Consider the following 18,459-nt stretch of genomic DNA (forward strand, 5'->3'; position numbering starts at 1 on the left):
AGCCTGGAGCCTTGCTGAGCAAGGGACATGTCTGGAGGAGAGATTCTTCTCTGCAAAATATGAGAAGAGAGCTCCTTGCCATGAGAGAGCTGAGAACCTCTGTCCCACCTCCCCTTCCCCCCCCCCCCTTATGGCTTTGGCCTGGCACTTTGGTAGTGGACACCCCTTAGAAGAAAATGGGACACCTAGCCTTCTTTCCTCTAGCTTCTGCTCCCTATTCCTGCCCCTGGGGGTGGGATGGCACAACATGGAGCTGAGGCCCCTGTTCCTGGGGAACTTGAGGGGGACCCAGAGATGTTGGTGCAGTGCAGCAGGGGTTGCCTGCCATATGATATGGGGTAGGGAGCCATATAGCATGGTGCATTGTGCCCCCCTGCCCCATGGTATGGCATGGGGACACATGCAAAGTATGTGGCCTGGGAACCTATCGCACGTGGCCACACAAATTGGACATTCCTGGACTTAAGTGCAGGCCACAATGTGGCTGAACTTGCCATTGCTGCATGTGCTGAGCAAGAGGTGCCTGCCCCCATGGCTCCTATTCTAAGAGCCTTTGTGGAGGTGCTTCAATGTGGCAGCAGGGACCGTGGGTAGATGCACAGTTTTGTAAAAGGTGGTGGGAGCAATGACTGGCGCTTGGGGGGGGGGGGGTGGCTGCATCCCTGCTTCCCCCCACCCACCCACCCAAGGACAGGCACACTGTGCTGTGGGAGCAGCAGCTGGGGATATTAAGTCCCCCAGTCAGGGAAGAATCCTACCCCAGCTCTCAGCACCCCCCCTCCATGCCCAGCAGCACATCCCCTCTCACTTCACCCCTTCCTCTCCCTGCTGCTACCACTATCTCCAGCTGACCCAGGTGTGAGGGAACTCCAAAGCTGCTTCTGCCATGCTTCAGCTGGACCGGACAGGGAGATGGGCCCAGCTGGGAACTGTGGCAACAGCAGGTGGCTTCCTTCTCCCTGTGCCTGTGCTGGCTGGGGACACCTGGGGGTGTCAGACAGGAAGGGGGAACCTGCCTGCTGCTACCCCTGGCATTGCTAGGCCAGGCTTGCCTGGCAGTCTGGTTGGAGCAGGGTGTGAGCAGCTCTGGAGCTCCACCTGCCCATGGGGAAGTGGCAGCTGCGGGCACGGGAAGCGGGGGAATGGGACAGGAGGGGAATGTGCTGCTGAGGTCAGAGGGGAAGGGGTGGGGGATTCTTACCTGCTTCAGGGACTTGAGTCCCCGACTGCTGCTCCTGTGGTGAGTTTGAAAGCGGGGGGGGGGCCCAACCATGGTGTCAAGACCCCTCTGCATCTGCCCCTGGCAGGCACTGAAGTGAAACTGCTTTCTGGATGCAGACCCTGCCCCTAAAGTCTGTTGCTCTGGTAGGAAGGGCCTGAGCAGACACGCTCTTGGCTGGGAAAGGAGGGCGTGCTGGTCATTGCCTCTTCTGTGCTTGAGCCTGACTTCTACCCCCGCTGCAGGGAGCATTGCCAGCTGCCATGCCAGGGCCTTTACTCTCCCGCAAGAGGAGCCTGCAGTGCTGTCCTGCCCCAGGCTGCAGAGGGGGTGAGCACGGGGCAGGGGTGCTGGGTGTACAGTGAGGCCAGCAGCCCCAACCTGAGCTGTGGCACCTTCCACTGTTGCTTTGTTCACGTGAATGAGCTGGAAGCCCATCTTCTTGCAGGGCTCGAGCAGGGGGCTCTGACCACACGCACACTGGACTTTGCGCCAGCCCCCAGCTCGACCCAGGCAGAGGTCTGGGACCCAGGCCCAGTGGACATGTGCTCCAGAACCGGTGGCCTGTTGTATTGTCAGGGGCTCCTGTTACTGCCTTTTGTTCAGGCCGCGGGCGGGGATTGACGTTTGCAAGGGTTGGGGGTCCTGGACTAAGCCTGTGCCCTCTTGTGCCAGTTCAGCTCTTTGGCACTCGCATCCTCTGGTGGCCCCGTGCCACGAGGCCGGCGTTGCCCTGGAGGCTGCGGTGGGGCACCACGTCACCCAGGGAGCCACTGCCTTCCACTCCAGCTGGGACTCAGTTTTGCAGGTAGGAGCCCCCTGCCCTGGCTCCCCCTACGCTCAGTGCCCCCCTCCTCTTCGGTGGGAGCCAGTGGGGTCTGGCAGCCACGACTCTGGGCTGAGGTGCGCCGTGGCCCTGGCTGTAAGGCTGCGGCTCCTTCCTCCGGTATCTGCTTCCCACTCCCCGCCCGGGCCCCGGGTGCAAGAAGGAGAGGGGGCCCCAAGACTTCTTTCAGCTTGTTTCTTTAATAAGGAGACATGTATTGTTACAAAATAACAATTTGACAATAGAGACAGAAACGACAGAGTCCACATGAGGGTGGGGGGCATTAAAAGCAGTTTCCTGCCGGTGTTCAGTGCTGCAGAGACCGTGGCACACTCGGGAAGGGCAGGGGACTGGGGTGGGGGGGGCTGGGAGTGGAGGTTGGCGTTGGTGAGAGACAAGGAGGGAGATCATACAAATACACCTTGGGAGAGGGAGCAGCAGGGCCAAGGTCTCAGGATACCCCATGCCCCAACCTGGGCCTTGCTTGAATGTTGGGTTTTGAAGGCTTGGATCCCTTCCCTTCCCTTCCCTAGAGTGGCAGGATGTCTGTGAGGCTGGCAGGCTGTTGCCTGAGTCGCTGAGCCAGGGATACGGAGGAAGCAGCCTGATGTCTTCACCCATCCCATGCCTTTTGCTGGGCAAGGAGCACAGGGCTGCAACTCCCCAGGGCTGTGCCTCTCCCTGGTGCTCCTGCCCTCACCCTACAGATACTTTGCTCCCTGTGCTGCTCTTTGGAGTGAACGGGCAGTTTGGGCAGCAGGTAGGCTTGAAACAGGCTGGGCAAGTGCTCATGAGGGCTCCATTCCTGGCTCTGCCACTGGCCTGCTGGATGACCTTGGGCGAGTCCCTTCCCTGGTCAGCTCCCCTTTGCTTCAGAGGCTGGTCCTAGTCCTATGTGGGCTGGCATGTGACTGACCTACCTTGGGCTTCACTTCACACCAGTAGATCACAGGATTCCTGCCCAGCACAAGAGGTCCCTGCAGCTTATACCCTCCCACTACACACAGGCCCTAGGCTCTGCGCTGAAACCTGGCCGCTCCAAATTCACTCAAGGGCTTCTTTGTCCCTCCCTGCATTGCAGAGTGTCCTTTATAAACATCACCACCTCCTCTCTGTGCAGCTCAATCAGAGAAGCAGGGCTGGAAGGCCAGCTAGCCCAGCCCCTGCCCGAGGCAGGCTCATCCCTATCCAAGCTATCCCATACAAAGCCTTGTCTAACGGATTACTCAAGCTACAGAGTCAACCCTGTTGCACAGCCCCAAGGCACAGCGCCCTCGCTGGCCCCAGGTAACAGTGGTGATCCATGTCCTGCTGCTGTAAGGATTGGTAGAATATGTGCAAGAGATCTCCAAAGAGGGCTGTGCCCCCTGCTATAGAGGAAGGCAAAACCCCCATGCCCCATGCCACTCTGACCAGGGGGTCAAACTCCTTCCCGGCCCCCAATGTGGCGATTGGTCTGACCTGGAGTGGAGGGGCAAGACTCTCTAGCCAGGAACCTCTGGGCTTTAGTCCCAGCAGGAGAATTGGCACAGTCTAGTCAACATCCCCAGCCTTGGCTGCAGCTGAGCTTCTAGCCAGCAGCATCCTAGCCCCCTCCCCACATGCCAGAGCCCTGCCCTTCATGCATCTTGTTCCTGAGGCCTGCACTGGGGTGCCCTTGCATCTACCTTTCCCAGCTGCTTTGTGGAAGACTGAATTTTGCTCCTGGGCCAACTCAAGGAGAAAATGGGGCAGCATGGAAGCTTGGATGCCTGACCAGACAATCCAGGTTGGCGTGGGCACGATAGTGCTGCAGCAGCAGGAAGACAGTCATTCAGAGCCTCTGGCTAGGACCCCAGAACAATGGCAATTAGGTACAAATTTGCCCAAGCTCACTACAGTCAGGCCCACGTGCTGATGGAGGTTATCCTGTTAACGCACTGGGCGAACGTTGCTCCCTGCCACGCACCTCGGCAGTAGCCCAGATGCTCTAAGGTGGATGCCCCAAACAGGGGGACTCAGGAAACAGGTTATCAGCTGAACTGTCCTAATGATGGTCATCTACCTCTTCTCCCTAAGGGGCATCTGTGACTTCTAGCCAATCTTTACTCCTGCTCAGAAAAGGGATTAAACTAATGTGGGGGGAGGCTAAAGCCATGTGTCTAATCACCGCCTATCAGTACAGCTCAGGCTCAGACTGCGGAGGCTCGACTCACCAGGTGCTCCTGGCACTCAGGCTGCACGGGAGGGAGGATCAACTCTTGGAACAAGTCATTTCACAGAATTAACCCTTCAGAAAAAGAGCATCAGGTGCAGAAGTGAGTCTGCAGCCTATCCCATCAGGGCAGCTGGAGTTCAGTGAGAGGAAGGAGCCTCAGCCTCCGGGATCTGAGCCCAAATCCCTGCAATCTGCAGGCCCATCTGTGGTGATCAGCGTGACTAGGCAGGCATGTGCCACTGGGTGCACTAGGAGATGCCAGTGGACAAAGTGCAGCAGCAGGTAGGAGTTTTAGTAGTGGTCCTAGTGCCCCTCAATCCAGTGGCACGTGCCTGCCTCCCCCTCCCTGGCAGGGCCCACAGTGGTGGCGCCTGGCCTGCACCAGCTCCAAACCAGATTTCAAAGGCAGCGCAAAGTTTGGTCCCAGCCCCTCAGCAGGACTATCCAAATTTGCATGGAAAGGGAATGGCTTTAATTCCAGGTGAAACAGGTGTTCACTGGAGGGGGCATGAGAAGGGGGAAGCCCCCAAATGAAACAGCACCTGAACATGTGGCCACCTCTCTGCTGCTCTGGCTCCAGACCCTAGACCCAAAGCTTTGAGCATATTGCATCAGCCTTGCCCAAGGCCGCACAAGGAGTCAGTGGCAGAGTTAGGGAGCACAGCCTGGCCCGTACCTGCCCTTCTCCTACCTGGGAGAGTACCAGTCCCAGGCGGGTTCTGACACCATCTCGCCCCTCTATGCTGAGCACTGGGATGGTCTGTCTGCTGTTGGCTGGGAAAGGATAGTGCCAGTGATTAGACAACACTTGCATCTGACGGTGCAGCTATCAGATCTGCTTTGCTTTTAATTCCCTGGAGCAACTCAGGATAGGACAGACAATGCCACAGTTAGGGTAAAGATGTTGTTCCCTTTTGACTGACTCAGGCCTTAGCTGGGCAGTGGGAGTTTGCTCAAGGAAGGACCTGGGCATTTACCCCTGTCACAGGCCACCGGGATCCCAGCACCGCAGAACCACAACAGTTCAAGCCCTGCATGGCCAGGCTCTGGCTTGGACCTTGGCCTCAGTCAAGACTTGGAGCTGACATTCATGGCTCAAAAAATGAACTCAAGGGGTAGGCCAGCACCTTGAGCCAGCAACCTCTCTCCGCCCATAGGGAAACGAGGACCAGGAGTTCCTGAACAGACACCACAAGAGGGGGCGGGGGAGTCGAGGATCACCTGCTGGCCAACCCCACTCAAGGATCCTGGCAGGCCGGGATCTAATATGGCTTCTAAAGTTTGCTTTTACGGTGGAAATGCATCAACACGACACAGGACGCCGAAGCCACAATGCTGCTGCTACCTGGACATGGCATAAATGCAACAAGCTACAGTTTTGCAAGTATAGGTTACAAGACACATGTAATTAACTGCCAGACTGGGCTGTAGTTCACCCCCCCCAGACATTTTGAATGGATCAGGCATGCTTTGTTCCTTCCCTTTTTTTTTAAATTATTATTATTTTTTATTGAAAATAAACTTACATTGTTGAGACCACTCGCTTGGGTAATAAAGATTTCTGGCTGGCTGGCTGCCTGCCTTCGTATCGGTCTCACTCTTATCTCATCAGGTAAAATAGTCATTCACGCCATATGTAAAAAATGACACCATAGCCCAGGTGTGTTCTGCAAGAGGGACAATGACCCACGGGTGTGCGAGGGGCGTGGCGTCAGCTTTAACCATGCTGCTATTTACACTGTGATTGTTTCTCATGCATTGTTCACAAGGTTGGTGATTTTCTGGTTTTGATATACAGCACTAGCATTTTATATATAATCACACACAAATGAAGGGTTCGGATGAGGCTCAGATGGCTTGAGTAGGTTTGTCCCCCCCCCCCACTTTTTATTGAAAAACAAAAAAACAAAAAAAAGTTGCTGTGTCTTAAAGTCACAGGCTCCCCCACTTTTAAACAGGTCCCGAGGAACCCACGCGCCCCCATCAAACAGCAAGACTCACTCCCAGTCTCACTGCCACGGCACCAGTGGCAACAGGCCACCTCCTGACTGGAGACAGTAGCACTGGGAATACTTCTGACTGTACAGCTGGGAGGGTGTGTGTGCGTGTGTGTCCATGTGCGTGTGCATGTGCCAGCTGAACTGGGCTGATTTCCTATTGATCTCACCAGCTCCCACAAACCAATGTTTTTACATGCTTAATGATCTCTATTAATAGAAACTGAACCAAAAAAAAGGCATGTTCCACTGTAGGGGACTCTAGAGTTACATCCTGATTTAATGTAACTGGTGTGAGGTCAGTGTTACTGGGCACCATGGGAATGGAAGACCCCCCCCCCCCGCCAATGGGGGCAGATGCTGACAAGACAATGCACTTATTGGTGGCATTTTTGACAGCATAAGCCGTGGGCATTTATTGCACCTCTTGGTTCAATAAAAATCCCATTAACAATTTCTATTTTGGGCTGGCCCCTAATTATGAAAGCTCACGCAGCCATGTTATGTGTACATGTAGGTGTGTGTGCATGCATGCGCACGTGTGCACGCACCCCCCCACGCGAGTTGTACCAGTATTTAAGCAAAGCCGGGAACACTGTGGCTTTAAACAGAACTATATTTTAACCCTCTGAAGGCTGATTTGCTTCCTTTCCTGTCACCCTTTAAAGCAACAAAAGCACCAGGAGTTTGGACACAGCTGAGCAGGGTGCCTGCAAGTTCTGCAGAGTGCAACCCTTGCAGTTGCCTCCCAGGCCTTTGAGCAGCTTGACTTTTGCCATCATGCAGCAATGAAATGGAATCAGGCATGAAGGTAACGCTTCTTAGGTCTCATGTACAGATCCAGAGCGTCCCACAGGCACTGTCAGCTCTGTCTGCACTGGAAATATGGGGCATTTTTTTTTTTTTTTAAAACAAGAGCTTACGAGCCAATCAGTGATATGGCAGAGGGATGGGATTTAAATGTGTGCCTGTGGGCAGTTCCTACGTGCACATAGCAGCAACGTGCTAGGGCATGTTCTGAGCTGTGCAAAATGTTCAGCGGGGGTCTGAATACCTGGGCTATGCCCTGGTTGGTGCTGCTGCTCCAGGGGTAATGGGTTAGTCTAGGCCTGCCCTTCAAACACTGATTTAGGCTGCTCCTGACAGGGGCTTGAGCCTAACTTCTCTTCTTCCTTGCCTTATGAATGGAATGACCTGGGCTGGGACCTGGCAATGCAGCACACCTACTTAAGGAGGCTCGGTGGGTAACTGAAATGAGGGGACCAAAGAGAACCTGGGAGGGGGGGCGGGGGGAGAGGAGAGGAGAGGCAGGAGAGATTCAGGGTGAATCTAGATGCCAGCACTGCTTTCTTTGAGCTTAAGTCCAGCTGACCCTGTGCCTAGCCTCCTGCTTCCCCTGGACCCTAGGGGAAGGCAGGGTAAAATACCCTGTCCCTTCCCCAGACTCCAAGTGAGCTGGGCCGTTCCTACCTGGTAGCACTGCCCCCAGGGCAGACAAGCCTCAGCATCAGAGAAGCCCCAGCACTGCAGGGGCAGAGGTCCTTCATGCAGTGTGAAATTCACCCTCAGGGAGGTGTCCCAAACACAGGGGTCCAGCCCCCATCGACTCCAAGATCACTGCCCTCGCAGTTTATGTGTCACCTAAGACTATTCCTGGTCACTAAAAACCATAATGTCAGTGCCTGCTCAGTTCTGCAGCTTACTTATAAACTGCCAGGGCATGGGGCTGGTCAGATGTGTCAACTTCCACTAAGTCCACTTGCTTTGCCAAGCTGAGACTATTCCTTAAAGGGCATTTGCTACTGATGGGGGCCAGTCCCAAACTATGAGACACCTGGCACTTTCCTTGGGAGACTCGTCCTCAGTGCAAACCATCTCACTGGCAGGAAAATATAGTTGATACTCAGGGATGGTACAGCCTGCTGGCCAACCTTTGCAAGAATACTCTGTACCAGATGGCCACTCTGCTTCAGAGGGGGCTCCATTGTCTGAAATGGCCAGACTGCATCAGCATTAGACTGAAAGATAGACAGGAGGAAGCCCAAGCAAGGCTGTTTATCAGATACTTCCAACCCGTGGATTGGTTGAACTGAGACACAGCAAACAAAATTCAAAGCCTCTTGGGAATTACAGGCAGGAAAATGGAAATTGGCTTGCTTGCTCATACACTCCAGCACAGAGTGGGCTGAACCAGGAAGGGGTTGGTAGTTCCTATTGTTCTGTTGGCAAAAGTTGTGGCACGGGAATGATACAAGCGCTTTTCCTTATCAAGTTGTGTCCCAGCCCCCACGGCCATCAAGGAAGAGAGCCAGGGGTTTAGGACATTCACCAGTCTTTGTGCCCAGGGGAATGGTAAAGCGGAGAAGCTCTTTAATAATCAGTGCAGATACTGGTCAGCAACATGGTTATGGCTTATATCTGTAGGGAAACAAAGGAACTAGAATGTGCTTACCATCCAACCAGCCTCGTAGTGAGCAGCAGATACCTTGGCCACTGGGGTGTCTTTGGTCCCTGGTTTGGTATGCATTCATTCTCCCTCATCACATGGGAGCACCCCTTTCAGATCTGTGTGACACTGGTATGGGGAGGGAACCCCCTCCAGCTGGCTACTTCCCTCATGCTCTGAATGGACTGCCAGAGCCTGGAGCGGCAGCCTTAAAGTAGATTATGCCATGGGTGCGGAGAGCAAAGCCAAACACACAAAGAGTTTACCCTAGATCTCACTGCAGGTGACTTTCTCCCAGATACCACTCACCAGGCTTCCTGCAACCCTCAAAGGCCAGATGCTGGAGCAGTTATAGCAACTCATATGCCTCTGACAACTATTATCTCCATGTGGTCACCTCCGGCATGCTGAATACCTTACACTTGAAACCTTCCTGGTGGTTCTGCACAAGTTTAAGTCAAATATCCTTAGAAGTATGGCAGTGCAAAGCATGATAGGAAATGTGTGCAGAGCAACCCACAGCTGTCATCTTTAGGATGGCATTTAGCCCATATGGAGACTACAGAAGCTCAAACAGCCATTTGGGCAGTTCAGCACAGGGCTTTTCTGAGCAGCAAAGGGGTTCTCAGATCTGGCTAAAACTGTACGTCTGCCATGCCTGGTCATTTCAATAACACTGGGCACGTCTACACGAGACGCTGACTGCGCAGTAGCATCACATGGCAAAAACCGTGCCCAGATGCTCTTGCACGGTAGTATTAGGCTACCGCGCAGTAGGCATCAAAAAAAGGCATTTGCTGGCACTACTGCACAGTAACTTCAGTTGCTGCACATTTATTTAGTACTTGTTTATACAGTAACCACTGCACAGTAGCATCTTGTGTAGACGCGGCCACTATTCTTCAGAAACTACAATTCCTTTCCCCTTCCTACACTGAAACTGGAATCGTACGTGTCTTGTTACCAAAGCGAGCAGTCTCCTGTGGCTCCTCCCATATGCCTCCAGTTGCTGGGGCTGGAAGGCTCAATACCCAGCCTAGGTACCACTGGGCAGTGATGTCCCACAGGTGAATGCCAAGCAATGCAGCTCTCACCAGAAGGAGCTAAACCTGCTGATGTTCAACAGATTCCAGGCGCTCCCATCTCCACGCTGCTTCTCACTCTTTGCTGGACAACTAACAGGGATGAAGGGAATCAAGAGGCGAAGCAGAAAGGTGTCCAGATGTTCATTAGAGGTCTTCTCCATGGACTCTCATAGTCCGCTTGTGTTCATCCCCAAAGCAAGCACAGTGTATCTGGTCATCTCACCTTGTCAAGCTCTGGTATCATCTTAGCACAAAGTTCAAAGGTCCAAGTGTGTAACCAAAAAAGAAAGGAAGAAGTGTTGCTGTGGACTGGTGATGCCACAGCCTAGGGAGACCCCAGGACAGAAACTTACTTCACACCCTAAAGGAATAGCATGGAGAAATGGTGGACATGCAGCACAGTTAAGCTTCTTTAAAGAATGGAAAAAACCATCTGTGTCTTTAACGTCTTCCTCTGAAAGCTCTTGGGACTGTCTGGGAACCCTTCCACAGCCATCAAAGGGTATTTCAGCTTAAAACCAAAAGAAAACCAAAACCTAAGGTTGCATAACTGAGGTATCAATAGCTCTGGGTTGCTGAGAACGTTCGCAGGCTGGGCTATGGGGATTCCTATTTGTTTTTCCCAAGAGCTGCATCCACCTCCTCTTCAGGCTTCAGGGAGTGCCACTGGGCAATGGGCCGCCTGGGGTTAGCCAGCATGTCAGACCAGTGCCGCAGCTCTGTGCCGGTGGAGTTGTTGCCAACAAATATCTTGCCAATAGCTTCATTCTTCCCCAGCTTGTCATAATCCAGGACGGTGATCACCACTGTCACTTTCTGAGGAAGGAAGCAGGGGGAGGAACAGGGTTCTTTAGGTACACAGAAACACTGCGGTACTGCAGGTGCAATGCTTGTGAAACAGCCTCGGTGCCAGGGAAACCCACTGGGGACCTGGTGTTTGTCGTGATTCCGAGGGGCAGGTGCTGGCATGGTCAACAGTGCCTAACAACTCCGGGCACCAGTTGCCATTAATGGAGACTCTGGGCACTAGCCCCCGCAATGTTATGGTGCCAAACACCCTGAAAGCTCTGGAAAGCTCACCCCGTATTTTCAGATGGCTCTGACTTCTCAGCGTAGATGTAACAGATCCCCCTGAAAGGGCATGCAGAATGTGGCCCCTTTGACACACCAACCCCCTGCATCAGAGCAGCCCCAGGCAGATGCAGAAGTGAGCTCTGACCTTTTCTCCCCTTAGCCTGGGCTGAACTAACTTGGCTACAACCCTGGTACCACCCGAAACTTGCATCATTTTAAATCTGGATTCTGTACACTTAAGGAAGTACAAACCCTTGTGGGAACTGAGTTCATATAGTACAAAAGGGGCTGCTAGAAGAACAGCTGTCTCTCCAGGGTGGGACGGACACTAGGGAAAACCCAGTGCTAACAGCCTCCACACTAGGGCTTCACCAGGACAAATGTATTCAGACTGCCCGAGTTTATGGGAAGAAGCCGAGTGGAGACCAGGCCCACTTTTCAATCAGTGGTGCCCTTGTGGAGTCATGAAAGGTGATGGGGCTTTGCAGGGGTCACCCAGGGCTAGATGCAAAGGGTCTGTGACTGCATGAAGGTCACCAGGAGCAGGGCATGGAGGAGAAGGGCTGGGTAAAGAGCATAAAATTTGCCCACACAAGGATCCCAGAGGGCCAATCCAAGTGGCTGTCCTGGGTATGAAGGGATAGAGGACTGTCTAGGTGTCAGCAGCAGCCTAATTTGCCTATAACTATCTATTACAGGTGACGAAATGAAAGGAAGGAAAAACCCTGCTCCCCTCTCATTTAGGATCCTGAATACAATTCTCGAGTGAGCTCTGGTCCCTTGCTTACTGCCAGGCTAAGTGTGCAGGGATGGCAGCTAGGGGAGAAGGCACCTGTCAGCCTGTGGCCCATGCACACTGAGTGTGGAGCAGCTGAGACAGTGACCCAGGGCCTCATGATCCCTCTAGTAGCTCTGCTGATGGCTTTGGGGCTCTTTTCCCCATTGCTGCGCACAGCCTTTCTGTCTCCTATTAGCACGTACTGAGGGCAGGGCTGGGCCTTACATAATAAGGCAGTGGCTCTTACTGCCAGTCGTCTAAAAGCTCTTGATGCTGATGATACCTCTGACAACAGGCACTGGCTTTCTCTAGCACTCCTTACTTTGACAGCATCCTCAGTGACATCCCATGGATGCTCCAAACCACACAACCTGGGCTCCTGGCTAATCCTCGCAGTCACTGCTGAAACCCAGCCTGAACCTCTCTGTGCTGGCTTCAGCCTGCCCACCCCAGGCTGTGGGTACTTCTTGGACCTGATGCAGCAGTACCTCCAGCACCCACAGGTGGACCGTGATAGACGTAAGTGGCATTAAATGGGCTGGGCCACGCTTATTTTAGCCTGAGAATGAGGCAACAAGGAGGGGGAAGGAGCCAGTCCCTCCACTCAGAGGATCTCAAGCGCCTGCCACCCACCACTCGTGTCCCCACGCTCCACCCCACAGCACCCGAGGCAAGAATCGTAATAAGTGAACCTGTATCTGTTCAAAGGGAATCTCGAAGCTGAAGGATTCATTGAAGTAAGGGTTTAGCGTCTTCTTCTTGACAGTGGTCTTCTTCTTCTTCAGCCTCTTGCCATTCTGCAGCAGGTGGATCTTCACATACGGATCTGAAGAGAAAGCCGGGAAGAGCAGAGATCAGAGGTAGCCAGAGCTGGTGCCTGATGGAGCACTGATAGAGCACCTCATAGAGGATGGGAGAGGGCAGAGACCCAGGTAGGAGGCTCTCTGGGTCCACACAGAAGGGCTGGCAGTGACAGCATCATGACATACAGCAGCCTGCTATCAAATCCCTAATATGAAAGAATAATAAGCAGCCCCCACATATTTACTTGTATGGGATTATGTATGTACATGGGGCAGATGTCTGAAAGCAGATGAAGGCTTGGAGGCTGGATCTGGAAACATTCAGATTGGAAATGCAGTGCATTTTCAGCAGGGAGGGGAATTACCTATGGGAACTACTGTCCTGGGGACAGGGCAGGGCTGCTGTCACCCCATGACTGAGCATCTTCCTGAATGACTCAAGCTGGCTCAACTGGATGGTTTGGGCTCCAGGCAGGAACCCCAAGCTGGGATGCTCTGGCCTGCACTAGGCCGTGGTGAGACAGGGTAGCTCTCACAGCCTTGTCTAGCCTCAGACAATCTATGAGCATGTCATCTTGCACCATGATTGTTAATCGCCCGTTGCCCATGGGGTATCTAACACAGCAGATCCACAGGCCTGCATTAGTCCAATCAGTCACCAAGATGTTGGCAGAGCATGAATGACAGCGACTCCTTTGCCTTTGCTGCTGGAGGTCCAACTTGAGTCATGCTAAAGGGCTGAAGAGCAGGGATGTGTGAAAGGGGGCACCAAAATCACTCAGCCCCCATGCCTGCTTTGTTTATGCTGCTGGAATTTGGGCAGTGGAGAGCTGGGCCTGGAAAGCTATTGCTGTTTTCATTAAAAAATAGGCTTCTGGAGTTTGGTTCCTTGGCCCAAAGGACAATACATCCTGCAATATCACCAAGGGGCCCAGTGAGTGGCATGTCTCATTGCTTTTGAGCTGTGCTCCCTAACTCAGGATTTGTGGGCAGAGGCCCTCTGGCATTGCTCATGATAAAGCAGATTGTTAGGAAACAACCTGGCCTTGCCTGCAGCACACCTCTTGCTCAGTATTGTTGCTCACTAGCAAGCCAAAGTCAGGGACCACTGCTCCAGAGACAGAAGCGAAGCTGTTTCCTACCAGGAAACCAGCCTGACCATGTCTACACCAGCTGACTTCTCAGCTCAGAATCTCCTCTGCAAATCTGTCTTGGCACCAGCCTGGTGTAGTAAGTAAAAGAAGATATTTTCTGTGACGAGGCACATCAGCTGTCCTCAGGGCACAGTGAGACATGCTGGTAAAAGCACCAGAGTCCCCTTCCCAGACACACTGGCTCGCTAAACTGTACTGCTTGCAAGTTATGACTCCAGACATTGCTGGTGTGATTGCAGCCTGCATGTGCTGTTAGAAAAGCTTATTTATCCCACAGCCCAAAACAGGGCACTGGGAAGCTTGCACTCAGAAAAATTTCACTGCCGGGCTGATGTGTAAGCATGGGGCACAGGGCTGGAATAGCAGGGGCCTGAAGGTCACGGCTGAGCTACCTTGGCAAAGCTCTTGTAGAAAGAGCTGAAGGCTGGAAGAGCAGCCCCTGCACTGGGATTGAGGGGCACCAGGGGAGCTGCATGAGCAAAACTTATACTCTTCCTGCTTAGATAAAACATGTCTCTGGTGAGCTCACAGACCTGTAAGATTCTTGTTCCTAATAATAAACCTGAGCCTTCCCTTTGACTCTGGCATTACTGATGCTGTAGATTATTAGGGCTAACCTCATATCTGGGTAGAAGCACAGGCTCTGCTTGTCATGATCCTTTATCTTTGTCATGAATTTATATAAAGCCAGTTTTGGTCACTGCCTAATGAGGGCTCTCCATAGGACACATTCTGCCCATGGGGTGAGGGGACCAGGGAAGCAAGACTGAGATGCTGTTTGTAAGCATAAAAGAGAGAGCAGGCCAATGCATCTGAACAATAAGCCAACCCTTAGGGGCCCTGGACTCCTCTCCTCCCACTGCAGGAAACAGAAGTAGAGGGTACTTGCCCCACTTGGTGCTGGTGTCTGCTTAGCACATGACCATCTACATACTCTGGGCCCTGACAGCTCAGTGGAGGCTCCCTGCATCTGACTAAGTCAGGGCACCTATTCCCTTGTCTCCTTGGTGTCTGCCACAGACGGCTCCAGCCAAGCTGGAAATGTGGGTGGCTGTGAAGGGAGTTGCACAAGCTGCTGCTTTCTCCAGACACCCCAGGGTTGCTTCCCCCTGGGCACTCACTGACATCAGTGCAAGGTGGCCATCGTGTTTGCCCTTGTTGGAGTTGCACACTAGGGATCTGGTGTTTAAATTGGCAGACCCAGCAGAAAGCCATAGGACATGCAGTATCTATGGATTGCTCCTCTCTTTGGCTTGCAGGGGGCACAACTCCATGTGGCTTCAAGACAGAGCCATGGAGGTGTGACTGCAACATGCAGGTGTCCCCATCAGGTGCATGGTTCTTGCTGTAAAGATGCTGTGAGTGCTAAGCACCGTGGTAAGGACTTCCCTCCAGGATGTCCCCTAGCAGAGGGACCGCGTTGAGCTGCTGGCTTAGGAGTGTCACCCAGTGCTAGAAGGTGGCTCTGTGCTTACCAGACAGACCCCCGACGTCCATCTTTTTCAGGTTCTTTGCTTCCAGGATGCAAACGGTGAGCTTCCCCGCAGTGGGTACATACCGCAGCGAGATGCAGATATCTCCCAGCTTCTCTGGCTGTTGGCCCAAGGGGAAAGCAGAGGTCAATACTGTCCCATTGCTCAGACAGCCATTGCTGTCTCTCAGAGCACCTGCCTGCAGCGCTGAGAGCTAATACCCTAGGAAACTATGGGAGGAGATGCACAGCCAGGAACCTCATCACCCACGAGCCAGTGTGAGCCACTCTCTTGATTGGACACCTTCTGTATCACTGCCTTTCTAACAGGACATTCCCTAATTGGGTTGATTCAGTGATCCCTGTGTTTTTACTATTGCTTCGTATTCACATGCAGCATTTGTACAAGGAAGACACTTTGCAAATACTGGCCTCATGGCCAAGGCTCGAGCTGAGACTCTGATCAGGGTTCAGTCCCTGACTCTCCCACCAACTCTTTCCATGAGTCTTTCTCATGTCGCTTGTTATGGCCCCAACTGCAGCTCGAGGTGGGATAAGCAGGACACAGACCCCCTGCATGTCTTGTAACAGAGCCAGGTCTGGTGTTAAGTGGGGATTTCTCCCTACTGCTTTAGCAATTTGATTCAACTGCTAAACTTGGTAACATCTCAAGGCCACACATCATGGCAATGGCAGAACTGGGAACAGGCCCTGGACTTTAGTACTTTTCTCAACCCGCTAAACTCCACTCCCCAGCCAGAACTGGGAACACAGCCCATGAGTCTTGATGAACAGCCCTTTTTCTAACTGCTGGACGGTGCACTCTCTCCCACAAGGGACACCTGTCCAGCATTACTGCTGTCTCCTTGAAGGGTGGATCCACTTGCTGCAGCCTACACCCTGTGGTGCACAGCAGAGTCAGGAGCCCATTCGTGGGGCAACCATGAAAGCAGCCTCAGCCCCAAGGCCATGGAGCTGCCCAGGAAGTCCAGCTCCTGACCCATGACCATGATTTTTGTCTTGTGCTACTAGACACCTGCCTCACCTCCTCCTTCTCGCCGCTCTGCAAGTCTCTCCACTCCTCGATGGGCTGGCCCAGGTCCACCGTGTTCATGGGCACCTTGACCTCCCCAATGATATCATGCTTGGAGAAGCGGTCAAAGTCGTAGATAGACATCACCAGAGTTTTCCCGCCCAGCTCCTGGTAGGGAACCTGTTACGGAGAAGAGTACTTTCAAAGCACGATGGTAGTATGGATGCAAAAGAAGAAAGGATCTGATTTGGTGAGAATGGTTCAAATGGATCTGAATCTGCTACAATTTTATGAGCCTGGGTCCATTACCTATTCACGCAATGAGCTGCAGGAATTGCAGCATGGAAGTAGATGCACACCAGCAGCAGGAAAGGGCCCTGGTAGATACTCAGGTTAATCCTTTCTTGAGGCCAGCTTCTTTATCCCTGAAATTCCCACCTTGGGCACCAAGCCCCGGGGAATAGGGATAGAGGAGTTCTGGGCTGGGATCCATCCCTAGTATAGTTACTGCCTGAATGGGTAGCTCCAGCCTAGGCTCCCAACTCTCAGGAAGCAAGGGGCCTGGGGAGAGGCTCACCTTGAAGGTAAAAGTTTCATTGAAGGCAGGGTTGAGAGTCTTCTTCTGCACTTTGGTCTCATACTTCTTCTTCTTGTCAGGGAGCAGGAAGACTTTTACATATGGATCCGAGGTGCCACCCATGTCCAATGCTGGAAGCTCAGCTGCTTGGAGGATCCCCACTGTCAGCTGGGAAGACAGCAAGACAGCTTATTTGGGCGTTACATAGAAAAAAGCTGAAGGCTCTTCCTGTTCCACTCTCTCTGCAGCCAGAGTGGGATGGCACTCAGTTCTGCCAGAGGAGTAGGGGGTCACCTTCTCCAAAGCACTGATCTCCCTATTAGGAAGATGAATCTGGGAGTTTCCCTTGGGAAGGGCAAAGGGCCCAGGTAGCAAAGGGTGGGGTGCTGGACAAGGACTTGGTGGCAAGACCCCTGACATCCTCTCTTGCCCACACTCTGGAGAGCAGGGGGATTGCCAGAAGGACCCTTTCAAAGGCCCAGAGGGACAATGGTGGGGACGCAAGTGCTTGAACCCATAGACATCACAGCCCTCTGCAGGCACCTGTGCTGCTCAGAGCTTGGCATTTGCTCCACACTCCTCAGCTATCTTTCCCATGTGAATGCCTCATCTAAACCCACTTTATCACCACGAGTTCCTTAGCCCAGGCTCCCAGCCCCAGCTGTGGCACCTGGTTAGCCTGGAAATCATAATCCAGTGAGAACTGCAGCTTGCCCAGGTTCTCTGGCTCTTTTTCCTCCTCCTCGCCTTCTCCTTCTGTTAGACCTGTCTCTTCTTCATCGTCCTGTTTGTTCTGCAGAGGAAACAGAGGTGCCCAGTTTAGGACTGAGGTTGTAGAGACTGCTGTCAACTCATGCACACACACACTCCTACAAAGCTCAGCCCAGAGGCTTTTGGTAGCGCAGGGATCAGCAGCTCCAGCATTCACATCCCTCAGCACTGGCTGAGAGGGAGGTATGGGTTGCATGGGGATTCAGTTTGGTAAAATCCAAGCTCTTTAGCACTGAGGAATTTAATCCTATTGCACCACAGGAGTTTGCTGCCACATCTCTGTGGCTACAACACAGATAGACACTGCTGCCCTCTACTCAATGGAGACTCAGACCTGCTGCAATGTGCATGCTGAGTCTTAACACTGCTTTAGCTAACGGGGAGCCTCTTTTAGCAAAAGTGGTGAGTGCCAGAGCTTCTGCAGCAGAAGCACTCAAGTTCTAACCAAGGCCCATGCAACCCTGGGCAGCCCCCGTGTGCAGCAGTGATGATGGTGACACGATGGGTGCTGACAGATCTGTTGCAGCAAACAGCACTATTTGGCAAGGAGGAGGCAGGGTGAGGCTGCTCTGGGGCAGATTGCAGGGTGCTCAGCACTGCCCATGTATGCACATGGGATGAGGGCTGAGTGCTGACCCTGGGAGGAAGGTTAGGAATGGGGGCCAGATTCTGGGTAGTTTGGCCAGGGAGGGAATGGAAGACAGGGGCATGTTAAACTCAAGATGAACCCCAAGGCTTTCCAGAACAGTAAACTGTGGACACATGTATAACGGCAGGGGAAGGTGGGTCCAGCTCTGTCTTTGGGAGATCGAGTGACTTGTCCCAGGACAGAGCCAGAAGTACAACCTCGGTCTCTCCTACGCCAAGGCTGGTGTGCTGGCCACAGAGTCATTCTCCGTGCTTGCACTAAGTATGTCTATCTGGAGGAAGGAGGTATCTACCAGGAACAGGGTGCTGTTCTGTGAGACACCAACAAAGACAGGAAGCAAATCTGCAGCTAAGTCAAGGGGTTTCTCATTTGCACTGCT

At 53.0% G+C, this 18,459-nt stretch overlaps 1 protein-coding gene across 3 annotated transcripts in view; it reads right to left on the minus strand.

Annotated features, from left to right (window-relative positions):
• Positions 1 to 2,226: 2,226 nt before the first annotated feature.
• Positions 2,227 to 18,459, minus strand: part of SYT2 (synaptotagmin 2) — a 204,455-nt gene continuing 188,222 nt past the window's right edge. For 2 of the 3 annotated variants that reach the window (XM_059717031.1, XM_059717032.1), the window contains 6 exons: positions 17,331 to 17,453; positions 16,661 to 16,828; positions 16,096 to 16,263; positions 15,055 to 15,172; positions 12,315 to 12,448; positions 2,227 to 10,586 (listed from right to left, as the gene is read on the minus strand). In XM_059717031.1, the coding sequence (XP_059573014.1) occupies positions 10,380 to 10,586; positions 12,315 to 12,448; positions 15,055 to 15,172; positions 16,096 to 16,263; positions 16,661 to 16,828; positions 17,331 to 17,453 (918 nt within the window). In that variant the 3' untranslated portion in view covers positions 2,227 to 10,379. The remainder of the gene's footprint in view (positions 10,587 to 12,314; positions 12,449 to 15,054; positions 15,173 to 16,095; positions 16,264 to 16,660; positions 16,829 to 17,330; positions 17,454 to 18,459) is intronic. The other variant, XM_059717033.1, reaches the window with a different exon arrangement.

This window comes from Alligator mississippiensis, chromosome 14, assembly GCF_030867095.1.
Source record: "Alligator mississippiensis isolate rAllMis1 chromosome 14, rAllMis1, whole genome shotgun sequence".
Taxonomy (NCBI): Eukaryota; Metazoa; Chordata; order Crocodylia; family Alligatoridae; genus Alligator; species Alligator mississippiensis.